The sequence below is a fragment of the Scyliorhinus canicula genome, chromosome 19 (genome assembly GCF_902713615.1).
Source record: "Scyliorhinus canicula chromosome 19, sScyCan1.1, whole genome shotgun sequence".
Lineage (NCBI taxonomy): Eukaryota > Metazoa > Chordata > Chondrichthyes > Carcharhiniformes > Scyliorhinidae > Scyliorhinus > Scyliorhinus canicula.
Window position 1 is genome coordinate 96,768,751 of NC_052164.1, and position 12,720 is coordinate 96,781,470.

At 43.5% G+C, this 12,720-nt stretch overlaps 1 protein-coding gene across 11 annotated transcripts in view; it reads right to left on the minus strand.

The window, feature by feature from the left end:
• The window catches only part of LOC119954478 (centrosomal protein of 164 kDa-like), a 261,857-nt gene that overhangs the window by 53,869 nt on the left and 195,268 nt on the right, over window positions 1–12,720 (minus strand). For all 11 annotated transcript variants that reach the window (XM_038779755.1, XM_038779752.1, XM_038779751.1 and 8 more), the window contains 4 exons: window positions 8,985–9,062; window positions 5,474–5,593; window positions 2,295–2,417; window positions 1,696–1,839 (listed from right to left, as the gene is read on the minus strand). In XM_038779755.1, the coding sequence (XP_038635683.1) occupies window positions 1,696–1,839; window positions 2,295–2,417; window positions 5,474–5,593; window positions 8,985–9,062 (465 nt within the window). The remainder of the gene's footprint in view (window positions 1–1,695; window positions 1,840–2,294; window positions 2,418–5,473; window positions 5,594–8,984; window positions 9,063–12,720) is intronic.

A 12,720-nucleotide genomic window follows, 5' to 3' on the forward strand; every position in this document is an offset into this window, starting at 1 on the left:
AAGGTACTTTTTAACCAAAGTTCATAAATTTTAAACTCGAGGTCAATGAACGGTTTTCATTTGTTGGAACCGCTTTGTATCCATAGCAAAATCTGGCGCTTTGAAGTGCAATCTAAGTAACAGGGTCTTCCGCAAAGTAAAGGATTTTTATTTATTTTTAAAAATTTAGAGTACCCAATTATTTCTTTTTTCCAATTAAGGGGCAATTTAGCGTGGCCAATCCTGCACATCTTTGGATTGTGGGGGTGAATCCCATGCAATCACAAGGAGAATGTGCAAACTTCACACGGACAGTGAACCAGAGCCGGGATTTGAACCCGGGTTCTCAGCGCCATAGTAGTCGCAGTGCTAACCATTGCTCCACGTGCCGCCCCAAAGGATTTTGTTTTAAAGGGAACAGGTTGCTGCAGTGCAGGATGTCAGAAAAAGTGTCCATACTATTGTGGGAGAAAAACAGTGACAAATGGACCAGGTAGCATGGTCCATTGGTTCAGGTGATAACAGGGTTTTGAAGGGCAACATGGAAGAGGCCAAGGACTGGATTAGAGCTATGGCTTGGGGCAATGGGAAAGCAGGCCACAAACGTAACTTGGAACAATTTGAGAACAAGAATGTAGCTCAGCTATCTCAAGGCTAAATGGAGGCAACCGACCATGAGCAGTTCTGTGGCTTTGATGAGGCAAAATGTCTTTTGTAAGCAGAAAGTTCAAACTGGTTTTCAGGCATATAATTCGAACAGTTGCATTTGATGCAGAATACACAGAAGCTAAAGATGATGGAGGAGTAGAGACAACAAATAACTTGCTGAAACAACTAATCTGTGGACCAAAGGGCACCAATATTTTCTGGAAACAATTTTTTCCCGTTGATCACAATTCTACATGTCTTTAAGGATACCTTAATGCAGCCCCCCGGTTACCAGGTGACTGCACAGTGGGTTGATTTAAATAATTAGCGTTAATAAATCCTGTGCAACCAGGTAGCATGGTCCATTTTGCTCTAAAATTATTGATTGAGAAATCATACATTTTTTAAAAATAAATTTGGAGTACGCAATTATTTTTTTTCCAATTAAGAGGCAATTTAGCGTGGCCAATCCACCTAACCTGCACATCTTTTGGGTTGTGGGGGCGAAACCCACGCAGACATGGGGAGAATGTGCAAACTCCACACAGATAGTGACCCAGGGCCGGGATTCGAACCTGGGTCCTCAGCGCCGCAGTCCCATTGAGAAATCATACATGACCACAGCTGAAGATGTTGGATCTGATTCTCTGCCTCCAAGGCTCCACGTTCCTGCCAGAGATTTGGAAAGTTAGCGACAAAGAGTTTACTGACATTGTGACAGCAATATTAATAAGATTGGAGTATCGATGTGCATTCCAAAGGAATGACCTTTCTTTTTGAAATAAAAAAGTACTTTCGGGACAGATTTCAGCGTGCCATTCAGCTAATTAAAATGAACCTAAAGCAAATCCAGCTGATGCAAGTGTACAGGAACTACCCTACCTTATCAGCAGTGAAATGTTGGGTCATTGTTCACTTGACATCTGAAGTGTGTAATGGAGTTTTGTGGAGTTAATGAGGGAAATGTACTGACATCCAGGCAAACGTCCAGTACTAGTACTTAATCTGTATGTTTTTTGCCTTGCATTTATTTGGTAAATCATTGCACGTAGCTGTTGTTTCACTTACTTTCTCTCCACGTAACTTCCGTAAATCATCAAGGCGATGATCCAGCTCCTGACGAAGTTCCGAGAGCTCACGCTCATGGCACTGAGTCAATCGCTCATGCTCTGCCTGCAGCTGCTTCAGGAGTCTACTTCTCTGCTGTCGCTCCTGAACAATGACAATCAATGAACACATTAATCAAGACAAGCAAAGTGATGGATGTGGAAATATGGTGCTGAAATGCAAGTGTCTTTTCATTTCAATCTTTATGTCGGGAAATAAAATGGATTCAAGTGCAACCGAGCAGAACCATGGTGAATTAATCCATACACTGATGGCTACTCTTTGGCTGCTTGCAGCATCTTTAACCAGACAACTATTTACCGATGAACAATTGCGCTCTCCCTCCTTCCCAGCACAGGCATTGAGGAATTTAAGAAATAATGAGTGAGATAAGGACAACTTACGATTCCAATCTCTGGATAGATACTTACTCTCAATTCAAATAGATAAACCTCAAATCCTGCACATGTTAAACGTAAAAAAAAAAAAATTTCAAAGGGATCCAAACTGAGTACAGTAGTGCGCTAGAGGCAGAAAGTTTGCTCAGTTTACTCACTCACCTCTTCTTCATACTCCACTCTAATCCTCTCTACAGTTTGCTCATGTTCTTCTTTAATCTGCTGCATTTTCCATTCATGATCTTTCTCTACTTCCTCCCGCTTTTCTTTCAGCAAATCACTCAGCTATAAACAACAATAAAAGTGTAAAGTATTTAGTGAACAAGGAATTCCTCATTTTTATGTTTGATGAGATGCATTATATAGAAAGATGCATAGGTAAACCTTTTGTACCTGTTGGGAAATAGAGATGGTTTAAGTAATGCATATTTGTATTGTGTGGATTAGAAATAAGGCATAGGTTTAATCTTAATTTGAATTTCTGTTTGAGTGCCAAGCTTTATGCTAAACAAAGGTGCCTAATGTTTATAGGTTTTCGTTTCACTTTAAACTTTACTTGCATTGTTATTTAGGTTTTACGGCTTAAAACCAATTACTGTCTTTGAAAAAAAGCAAATGCCCACACTGAAAAGAGAATCATTTGAGTCCAGTCTGCAACCCAGAAGCAAGACGCTTTACACAGAAGCTGCCGGTACAGGCATGACAATACAGGAATGCAGAAAGCAAGTTCCAGAAGCTAAAGAACAGAAAGTTCCAGAAACCCAGGAAGTGAAAAGAGGAATGCCCTGGGAAGACTGAAGACACAGGGACAAAGAACCAGAATCAGAACAAGATGCTGCTCACTGAAGGAAGGAGCGGAGAGAGAGAGGCTCCCAGTAAAAGACAGGGCTGCAAGATATAGTCCTCGAGAGATCAGCTAGTGAGAAGCCAGACATCCATTGTGATTCTCGGGTTGTTGACACCTTAAAATAGTCTGTGAAGCAGTGGTGTTCATTGGTGCGGCTGAGAGATTGCGTGGAAGCTTGAATGCACATGTCGTTCCAGGGAAGAGGAATACAGAAAGGAGGTTGAAATCCTGGATGTGTATCCTTGATGAAGCCATCAGAGAGAAAGTGTTGTTTTGGAGAAGATTCAAAGGCATGTTCTTCGAGAGCTGTGATTGGAAACTCCCATATGAAAGCCAGAGTTCCAATGAGACCGGCTGGATCACAGTGTGACCAGCTTCTGGGGGATTAATGAGAAATCCACAGAAGTTGGTTTGGGTGATATCTGTCACTCAGTTTCAAAGTGTGGTGTGTCTGACCACATTTACCCTATTAGTTTACATGGACTGTGTACTTAATGACTGTCTACTTACTGAGAATATTAGAGTGTAAGATTTTGTAACTTGTGTTAACTTTATAAATCTATATATATATATCTGTGAAAGTATAACTGTGGTGAAGGAGTAGTGTATTATAGTTAATATTGTCTTGTTTAAGAAAGGTTTTATTATTTTCTTAAAAGCTAATCAGCAGTCCTGTGATACTGTTCATCCATATCTCAAAACAAAAAACACAAAAGTTAGGATCTGTCCCGTTGAGTTCCTTTCTGGGACCTGACTGTCCCAAAGTAACATAGCTGGATCGTACCACAGTAAATAACCTTCCCATTTCTACCCTAATACAGCTTCAGGATGAAGACTATTCTGCTGGGTAATAAAATCAATGCAAGTTCAAACCAGGAAAGAATGTGTATCAATACAGGAGCTTATTTGACATGGTGGCACAACGGTTACCACTGCTGCCTCACAGCGCCAGGGACCTGAGTTCAATTCCAGGCTTGAGTGACTGTGTGGGGATTGTACGTTTTCCCCATTTCTGCGTGGGTTTCCTCCCACAGTCCAAAGATGTACAGGTTTGGAGGATTGGCCATGCTAAATTGTCCCTTAGTGGCCAAAAGTTAGGTGGGGTTACGGGAATAGCGTGAGGACGTGTGCCTAGATAGGGTGCTCTTTCAGAGGTTCGATGCAGACTCGATGGGTCGGATGGCCCCCTTTTGCACTGTACACATTCTATAAATCAGTTATCAGAAAGTCCTAAATTTAGAAAAGGATAAATTTATTGTCATCTTATCATGTGGTGGTTGTGCGAGGAAGCTGATAGCGAGATACCACTTTACACTCCCAGCCATTAGTTTTGCAGGAAGATCTTTGGATCTGCTCTTGCGAGATCTTTTCTAAAATACCACATGAAAGTGCTTGGGCCAATGCTTGCAACTTCATGACCACCTAGAGGACCCATGACAATGTACCTGCCCAGGTCAAAGATTTGGATGGCATCTGGAATAGGTGACGCATTTGGACAAGGATATTCATTTTTTATTGTATTTGCCCTCCACCCCACTGTACAGATTCGAGGGATCCGGATTAAATTGGCCATGGTACAAAGTCTTTTAGAAGCCGTTGAAGTGACCAATCGGGACATGGTGGAAACCATATTTAACTGCTTGTAGGAGGACAATTAAAAAAAAAATTTAGACTACCCAATTCTTTCTTTATTTTTTTTTCCCCAATTAAGGGGCAATTTAGCATGTCCAATCCACCTAACTTGCACATTTTTGGGTGGCTGGGGTGAAACCCACGCAGACATGGGGAGAATGTGCAAACTCCACAAGGACAGTGACTCAGGGCCGGGATTCAGAGCCGCAGTCCCTGTGCTAACCACACACTCTTGTCCCACACCTGAAAGATGGTGTTTATTTTCTATTACATAGCCCCCATTTTGAGTAGTTGAGCATGCATCTGAGAACTATCCAAAATCATTGAAAGATGCTGAGGAGTGGACAGCGGAGAATGCGGTCAAGCGGTTGAATGTATTAGTCTGCAGTTTCTCCAGCCTCAATGGATGTCTGGCATTTCTCTAGGAGGTCTATGGCTAGCACAAATAGAGGGGGATATGCAGGCAATACTCTCTGGCTCTCAGTTGGAGCAAGGATATCGAGATCTAAAGCTATTTTTGCATCTCTCGGTGTGAGAGGTGAGTACGGCACTTTGATGCACAAAGTGCACATAGAAAAGGTGGGTGCTCTTACAGTGGTGCATCTCATAGAATGGCAGACCTGTATCAAGCCTATGTGGTCTGCAAGGACTATCCCGGAGGACATGACTAATTCTTATTCAGTCATATAATCCAACGTGATACAAATGAATCTGCTGCTACACAATACACACTTTGTATTATTTTACAGCCTGCAGTAATCAAAAGAAGCATTTTTGGGGACATTTTTATATTAGATTCATGCAGAAAATACTCAAGTTCGGGGACAAGATATTAGAATTTGGAGAATGCATGTTTTCACACCTCTCGTTCGTAGTCTGCAATTTGTTGCATTTTCCTCTGTGATTTCTGAAGGTCTCGCTGTAGCTGAGCTTCCTCAATACTGTGGGCATCAGCCATCTGCTTCCGGAGTCCGGTAAGTAGCTTGAGAGAGAGAAGCAGAATGAATTATTCCAGGAGCATCCTCTCAACCTCCCATGTAATGATGTTTATGTTTAACTTTCTCAAATCTTTAGTTTTGTAAAGATGGTCCCGTGTTATTCAAATGAAGTTGTATGGCCCACAAACATCTTTTTTTTGAAGGCCAACAGTGCTGGAATTTGGTTTTATCAAATGCAATCGCAGATATCAAACACTCCAAAAAAAGAATTAGGTCTCGAATAACAGAATTGAGGTACTCACCTGCACTATTTTGATAATGTGCTACTGGTCACCTGGCATCAATAAATTATCAATGCAAAAGTGTCACTGCATCTCTACCAGTGATATTCAGGGTTGCTTATTATTGTTGTTTTTATAATCTTTATTCTCACAAATAGGCTTACATCAAAACTACAATGAAGTTCCTGTGAAAAGCCCCTAGTCGCCATATTCTGGCGCCTGTTCAGGTACACAGAGGGAGAATTCAGAATGTCCAAATTACTTAACAGCACGTCTTTTGGGAGGAAACTGGAGGAAAACCACGCAGATACGGGGAGAATGTGCAGACTCCACAGACAATTACCCAAGCCGGGAATCAAACCTGGGATCCTGGCGCTGTGAAGCAACAGTGCTACCAACTATGCTACCATGTTCATACTCTATTTGCTCACTTTGCTACAGATCCTCTCTGTGTATCTGCATTTGACAATGAACGAGGATGACATAAATGCAAAATTTAATTTGGAGGAGCGAATAAGTCCAACAAAATGGGGAAGCTGAATTAATAGTAAGGAAGGGTGCACTGGAACAGGACATGTTGATTCAGTTCCCTTACACCATGAGGGTCAGCAAACCTTCCAAAACAATTTGCTCAAACCCATCAACACTCACTGCTAAATCAAAAATGTTTGGTGATGCCAAAGAAAGACCAAAAATGAAATTTTAGAGACAATGACAATTCAGTCATGGTCCAACTCAAGCTCTTTAAATAATTTTCAAAAAATTTGGCCGCACTGCGCATGCATGCCGGTGATCGGGCACGCATGCGCAGCGTGGCCGCTTTTGTTTTTAAACGGTCACAGCTTTTAGTTTTAAGTTCGGGGGGTTTTATTCATTTTATTTTAATCATTTATTTTGTTCGTCTTATTTTTATTTATTTTTACGAGTCCGGGGGGGGCGTTTATTTGATAAAATTTTACAGGAAAAAAATGCAGAACTTTGGCCAGATGGAGACTCCATACTTTCCCACACCGGAAGGCTTCACCTTCATCCAACAGGCTCCGTTGGAGGAGCGTGTATGAGGGCCAAAGGTGCCAAAAACCATTTCCTGAATTTCTGTCAGCAGCAAACAAGGTAAGGGAAAATGGTGCATTGCGCAGGTCAGCCGGCGTAGGCCGCAAAGGTTGGCCGGCATAGGCCACGAAGGCCGGCCGGAATGGGTCGCGTAGGTCGGCCAGCGTGGGTCGCATAGGTCGGCCGGCGTGGGTCGCGTAGGTCGGCCGGGTTGGGTCCCGAAGATTGGCCTGTTGGTAAAAATGGGTCCCTGGAAAAAAAGTTTGAAAAACACTGCTGTATAGAACCTATAGACCCTGTACCGATAATAGGATGTGTAAAATAATGCTTTTAAAAATGATCTTTCATTGATAACTTTCCACATTCCTCAGAAAAACTTCCTTTCTACTCCGGGCCAATTAAAGTGTCAATCATCCAGACCATTTAAAGCATCATAGGTGAAACTGCAAACACTTGAAACCTCTTTAGTTTGTATAAGTAAACATTGTGCAGTTGACAGCATAGATCAGAGACCTAAAGTTGTCAATCAACCAATGTTTTCCCTGGGGCTCAGGCATTTTAGTACTCTAATTGATGTCCAGGCTCTTCGCCAAGAATTCCGAATGAGTCTTAGCTGAGCATCCAGAAATAAATAAATATTGGACAGATCTCCAGGGAAAACGTCTCAGTTCTCCCTAAAAAAATACCATTTGGTCTTTGACATACAGGTAGGGTTTGATTTAACCTCTCAGCTGAAAGAAGGTACCTCCGACAATGCACTATGCATTCATTACTACACTGAAGTGTTAGCCTAGATTGTATGCTCAATAAGGTGGGTGGCACGGTAGCACAGTGGTTAGCATGTTGCTTCACAGCGCCAGGGTCCCTGGTTCAATTCCCGGCTAGGGTCACTGTCTGTGCGGAGTCTGCACGTTCTCCCTGTGTCTGCGTGGGTTTCCTCCGGCTGCTCCAGTTTCCTCTCACAAGTCCCGAAAGATGTGCTGTTAGGTGAATTGGACATTCTGAATTCTCCCTCTGTGTACCCAAACGGCACCAGAATGTGGCAACTAGGGGCTTTTCACAATAACTTCATTGCACTGTTCATGCAAGCCTACTTGTGACAAAAAAAATTATTATTATTATATCCAGAGTGGGACTTGAACCAGCAACAACTTGCTCAAAGGGGAGAGAAACTAACTATACCAGAGATGTATACAGTGACGCCATATACATAAACGATGTAGACCCCGGAATGGTACAAGAATCATGTATGACACATAAGGTGGATCAATGCATTGATGGGCATTCATTGCTGCAATTCTGATTTCAGCTGTGTGTTTCTGAGAACGAGGGAGAGAGTGAGGGAGAGAGAGAGATAGAGAGAGAGAAAGGTTTGCCGCGCCCCATGCCCCATGGGAGTGAGGAAGGGATGGGAGTTAATGTGGGATAATCTGTTACCCTAGGTGAATTTTAACCACATCCACGCACCCATTTTAAGTGGAGCAGGGACAGGATTGACTTAGCTTCATAGATGTTTACAGCATGGAAACAGGCCCTTCGGCCCAGCTTGTCCATGTCGCCCAGTTTCTATCACTAAGCTAGTCCCACTTGCCCGCATTTGGCCCATATCCCTCTATACCCACCCTGCCTATGTGGTTCAGATTGGTGTGCGGCATGGGAATAACCAATGGAGGAAACAGTCAGAAAAACATAGGCCTTTAGATAAGTTGTCTCAGTAAAACAGAAGAGCACAAAGTAAAAGACATCGTTAACAAATGCAGAAATGTTAAAGTTCAAGAACTGATTTTTAAAAGTTCCATGAAGTACACAGAATACTAACAGCTCATGAGCTCATTATTTTTGATGCACCGCAGGGTGTCCCTCCATCTGGTCACCCTGGAGTTTACTTCTGAGGGCAATTTAAGTACAGCAGAACTTGGACCAGGATGAAGTAAAGATTCATGTGGAGAGACTCTTCTCTGCTAGTGTAAGACAGGTTTTCTGATTGAATTAACCTCCCCATCAGCTGGCCCAGCATTGTGAATTGGATTCGCTCCACGGAAAGAAGTGGATCCTTTCTGAAATTTCAGCAGTTCTTAATATTTTTTCTTTTGTAACTCACTTCTTGATGCTTTTCCTCAGTTCTTGTTTTCAGTCCTTGAAGGTCACTAGCATGTTTGTTCTTAAGCTCCTCCAGTTCCTGCAGGGGAAATGAAGGTATAAAAAGTAAACAACCAGCGGAGAAGAAAATCCTGCCTTGTGTGTGTAAATATACAATTATAAGACACTACCCAGGGATTCCTTAAGTTAAGTTGCTGTGATTGTAACTACACTATTACTATTGACTTAGATAATAATTGTGATAATGATCTTGAATATTTTTTCATCTTGCACTCATCAAGACAATTCCCAAGAATATCAACGTCAGGAAAAACAAGAAATGTATACTGAATACGACGAGAGTGCTGATTGATTGGCAAGTAGGCTCTGATTGGTAGAGGATTTTCCATGGAGAATGCACCAGTTGATGGCGACTGACATTTAACTGTCGAGCATTGCTCAAAATTTAAACCAGGCAGCTTGACTCTGATTAGTCAAGGAATTGTGAACAAGTGAATGGCAGTGACTTATTGTGTTTTGCTGAAACAGGCACAATATGTGTACATGTTCCTCCTTAGGGCCCCAGTTCCACTTCATTCTTTGTCTCGTCCAACACCTTAACAAGAAATATTCTGTCTTCCTTTCAGGTGTCAAGGAACGCAAGCTCTAACAATTTACTGATCCCAATACCCACCAGGGATTCTTCACACCTTCCCACCCTTTGACGTCATCCCAGCCTTTGCTGTGTATTCATTATTCCCTCTGATCTTCCCCTCGTTGATGCTGGACACTCTGTACTCCGCAAAGGACTCAGTTTCATCTCCTTATTTCCTCACCTTAATGAATTTTGAGCTCGGCACAATGGTGAACTCTTCTTTTGTTGCCGTTGTCTCCATGTAATCAACAAATCCTTTCACTTGCCTCCAGTATTCTCCTTCTAACTGGACCCCTCCCTTTGGCCTCCTACCTGCCTTGATGTTTTCATTGAGAATTGTCGGCGAAAAATCAGGCATCTTAATTTCTCTTCCTCTTTCAACCAGTCCTTCTGAACTTGCTGCACTCCATTCTCTCAGGTCCAATCCAAACTCTGTATCAAACCTGCTGTTAAGGACGGTGCTGTTGTTGTCAGGTGCACTGACTTTTACCCTGAAAAGTCTGCGCATCAATTCTCAGACACTTCTCTCTCTCTCTCTCTCACCCCCCCCCCCCCCCACGGACCATGACCCCACCACTGGACATTAAGCCATTGCATCCAAGACATTCACTGATCTCATCTACTCTGGAGATCTTCCCAACACAACTCTCAACCTCATTGTCCGCCAATCTCACACAGCCCCTTTCTATCTCCTTCCCAAAATCCACAAACAGGACTGTCCTGGAAGACCCATCGTGCTAGCCTGTTCTGCCTTACAGAACATATTTCTTCCTATCTCTATTCAATTCTCTCTCCCCTTGTCCAGTCTCGTCCTAGCTACATTCACAATTCCCCTGATGCCCTCCGCCACAATCAACAATTTCCAGTTTCCTGGCCCTAATTGCCTTCACTTCACTATGGACATCCAATTTCTCTACACCGGTCACAGATATAGGTTGAGCGGCAGTAGATTTAAAACTTAAATGAGAAGGAATTACTTCTGACAGAGGGTGGTGGATTTGTGGAACTCACTGCCCCATAGTGCGGTGGAATTTGAGTCATTAAATGGTTTCAAGAAGGAAATAGATATATTTCTGATAACAAAAACAGGTTAAAGGTATATGGGGAACAGGTAGGGGGGTGGATTTGAGACCAGGAAGAGCTCAGCCATGATCTAATTGAATTGCTTGAGCAGGCGTAAAGGGCTGAATTGCCTACGTCTGCTCCTAATTCTTATGTTCATATATTCCATCCCCCACCAGGATGGTCTAAGGGCTCACCACTTCTTCCTTGAGCAAAGGCCTGAACGATCCCCAACCACCACTCCTCTCCTCCACTTGGCTGAACTTATTCTCTCACTCAACAATTTTTCTTTTAACTTGTCTCACTTGCTGCAAATAAAAAGTGTGGCTATGGATATACACATGGGCTCTAGTTGTGCCTATCCTCTTGTGGGGTATGTAGAACATTCCTTCTTTCAGTCCTATTGAGGTTCCCTCCCACAACTCTTTTTCCATTACATTGATGAATGTATTGGTGCCACGTCATGCTCTCGTCTGGACCCGGAAATATTTATTACTTCAGCATCCAATTTATAATTTCCAGCCCTCTCTCATTTCATGTGATCCATTGCCAACACTTCCCTTCCCTTCGTTGACCTCTCTGTCTGCATTTCTGGTGCTACTAATAATCATGATAAGCCCACCGACTCCCACAGCTACTTCGAATTTAGATTATCTTACCCTGCTTCCTGTAATGATTCCATCCTATTCTCCCAGTTTCTCCGCCTCCAGCGCATCAGTTCTGATGATGCTACTTTCCAAAACAGCTTGACAAGACTGCCTTTTTGCTCAACTGAGTAACCCCCCCCCCCCCCCCCCCCCCCCCACCCCAACCACTGTGGTTGACAGGGCACTCAACCAAGTCCCGTATATCTGTCCTCACCCCTTCCCCTCCCTCCCAGAACCATGATAGGGACCCCCTCCCAGAACCATGATAGGGACCCCCCCCGTCCTCACTTTCCACCCCACAGACTCCACATTCAAAGGACCATTTCTGCCAACTCCAGCATGCTACCACGAAACACATCTTCCCATAATCCCTGACAGCATTCCGCAGGGACCGCTCCCTCCATGACACCCTGGTCCACTCTTCCATCACTCCCAAATCCTCCTCCCTTCCCACAGCACTTTCCCCTGCAACCGCAGAAGGTGCAACACCTGCCCCCCATTACCTCCTCCCTCCTCACCAGCCAAGGCTCCAAACACTCTTTTCAGGTGAAGCAGTGTTTCATTTACACGTTCTTCTATCTGGTCTACTGTATGCACTGCTCCCAATGCAGTCTCCTCAACACTGGGGAGACTAAACATAGATTTGGTGACCGCTTTGTGGAACACGTTCGCTCAATCCGCAAGCATGACTCTGATCTTCCTGTTGCTCGTCATTTCAACTCACCATCTTGCTCTCATGCAAACATGTCCATCTTTGGCCTGCTGCAATGTTTCAGTGAAGCTCAACGCAAACTAGAGGAACAGCACCTTACGACTAGGGACATTACAGCTTTTTGGACTCAACATTGAATTCAACGGGATGTGCGATGGCGGCACGTAGGTGGAAGTCGCACGTTGGGTGGCTCTTGCTCGAGGCTCTGGTTTTTAATGCCCGGTTCCAGGGGCAATTTTCGAATAAGCGGGTGCAGGAAGACATAAGGAAGGTGGGGGATGTTGAAGACCCAGAACAATGCCGCTGGGCAGAAGGGGGCGAGCGAAAGTTTGCAGTCGAGTGAACGATCAGCCCGGCAAAGGAAAGATGGCGGAGGTTGGGTCACGCTTTACAACCTTCTCACATTTGGAAACAGCTGCCTGACCATTACATTAACTCTGTTTCTCTCTTCACAGATGCCGCCAAACCTTTTCCAGCCTTTTCCATTTTATTATGGGATAAATTTGTTAATATGCCTGGCATTGGCTATTCTTTGACAAAATAAAAGTCTCCTTTGTCAGCAATATTCAAGTTCTGGATTGCCAAACGACGATTTGGATAATGATCTTTAGAAACATCAATCGTCGCGGCATCTAACTGGGCTGGAAATCTGAACTGAACATCTGAACAAGGTCTGGATTTT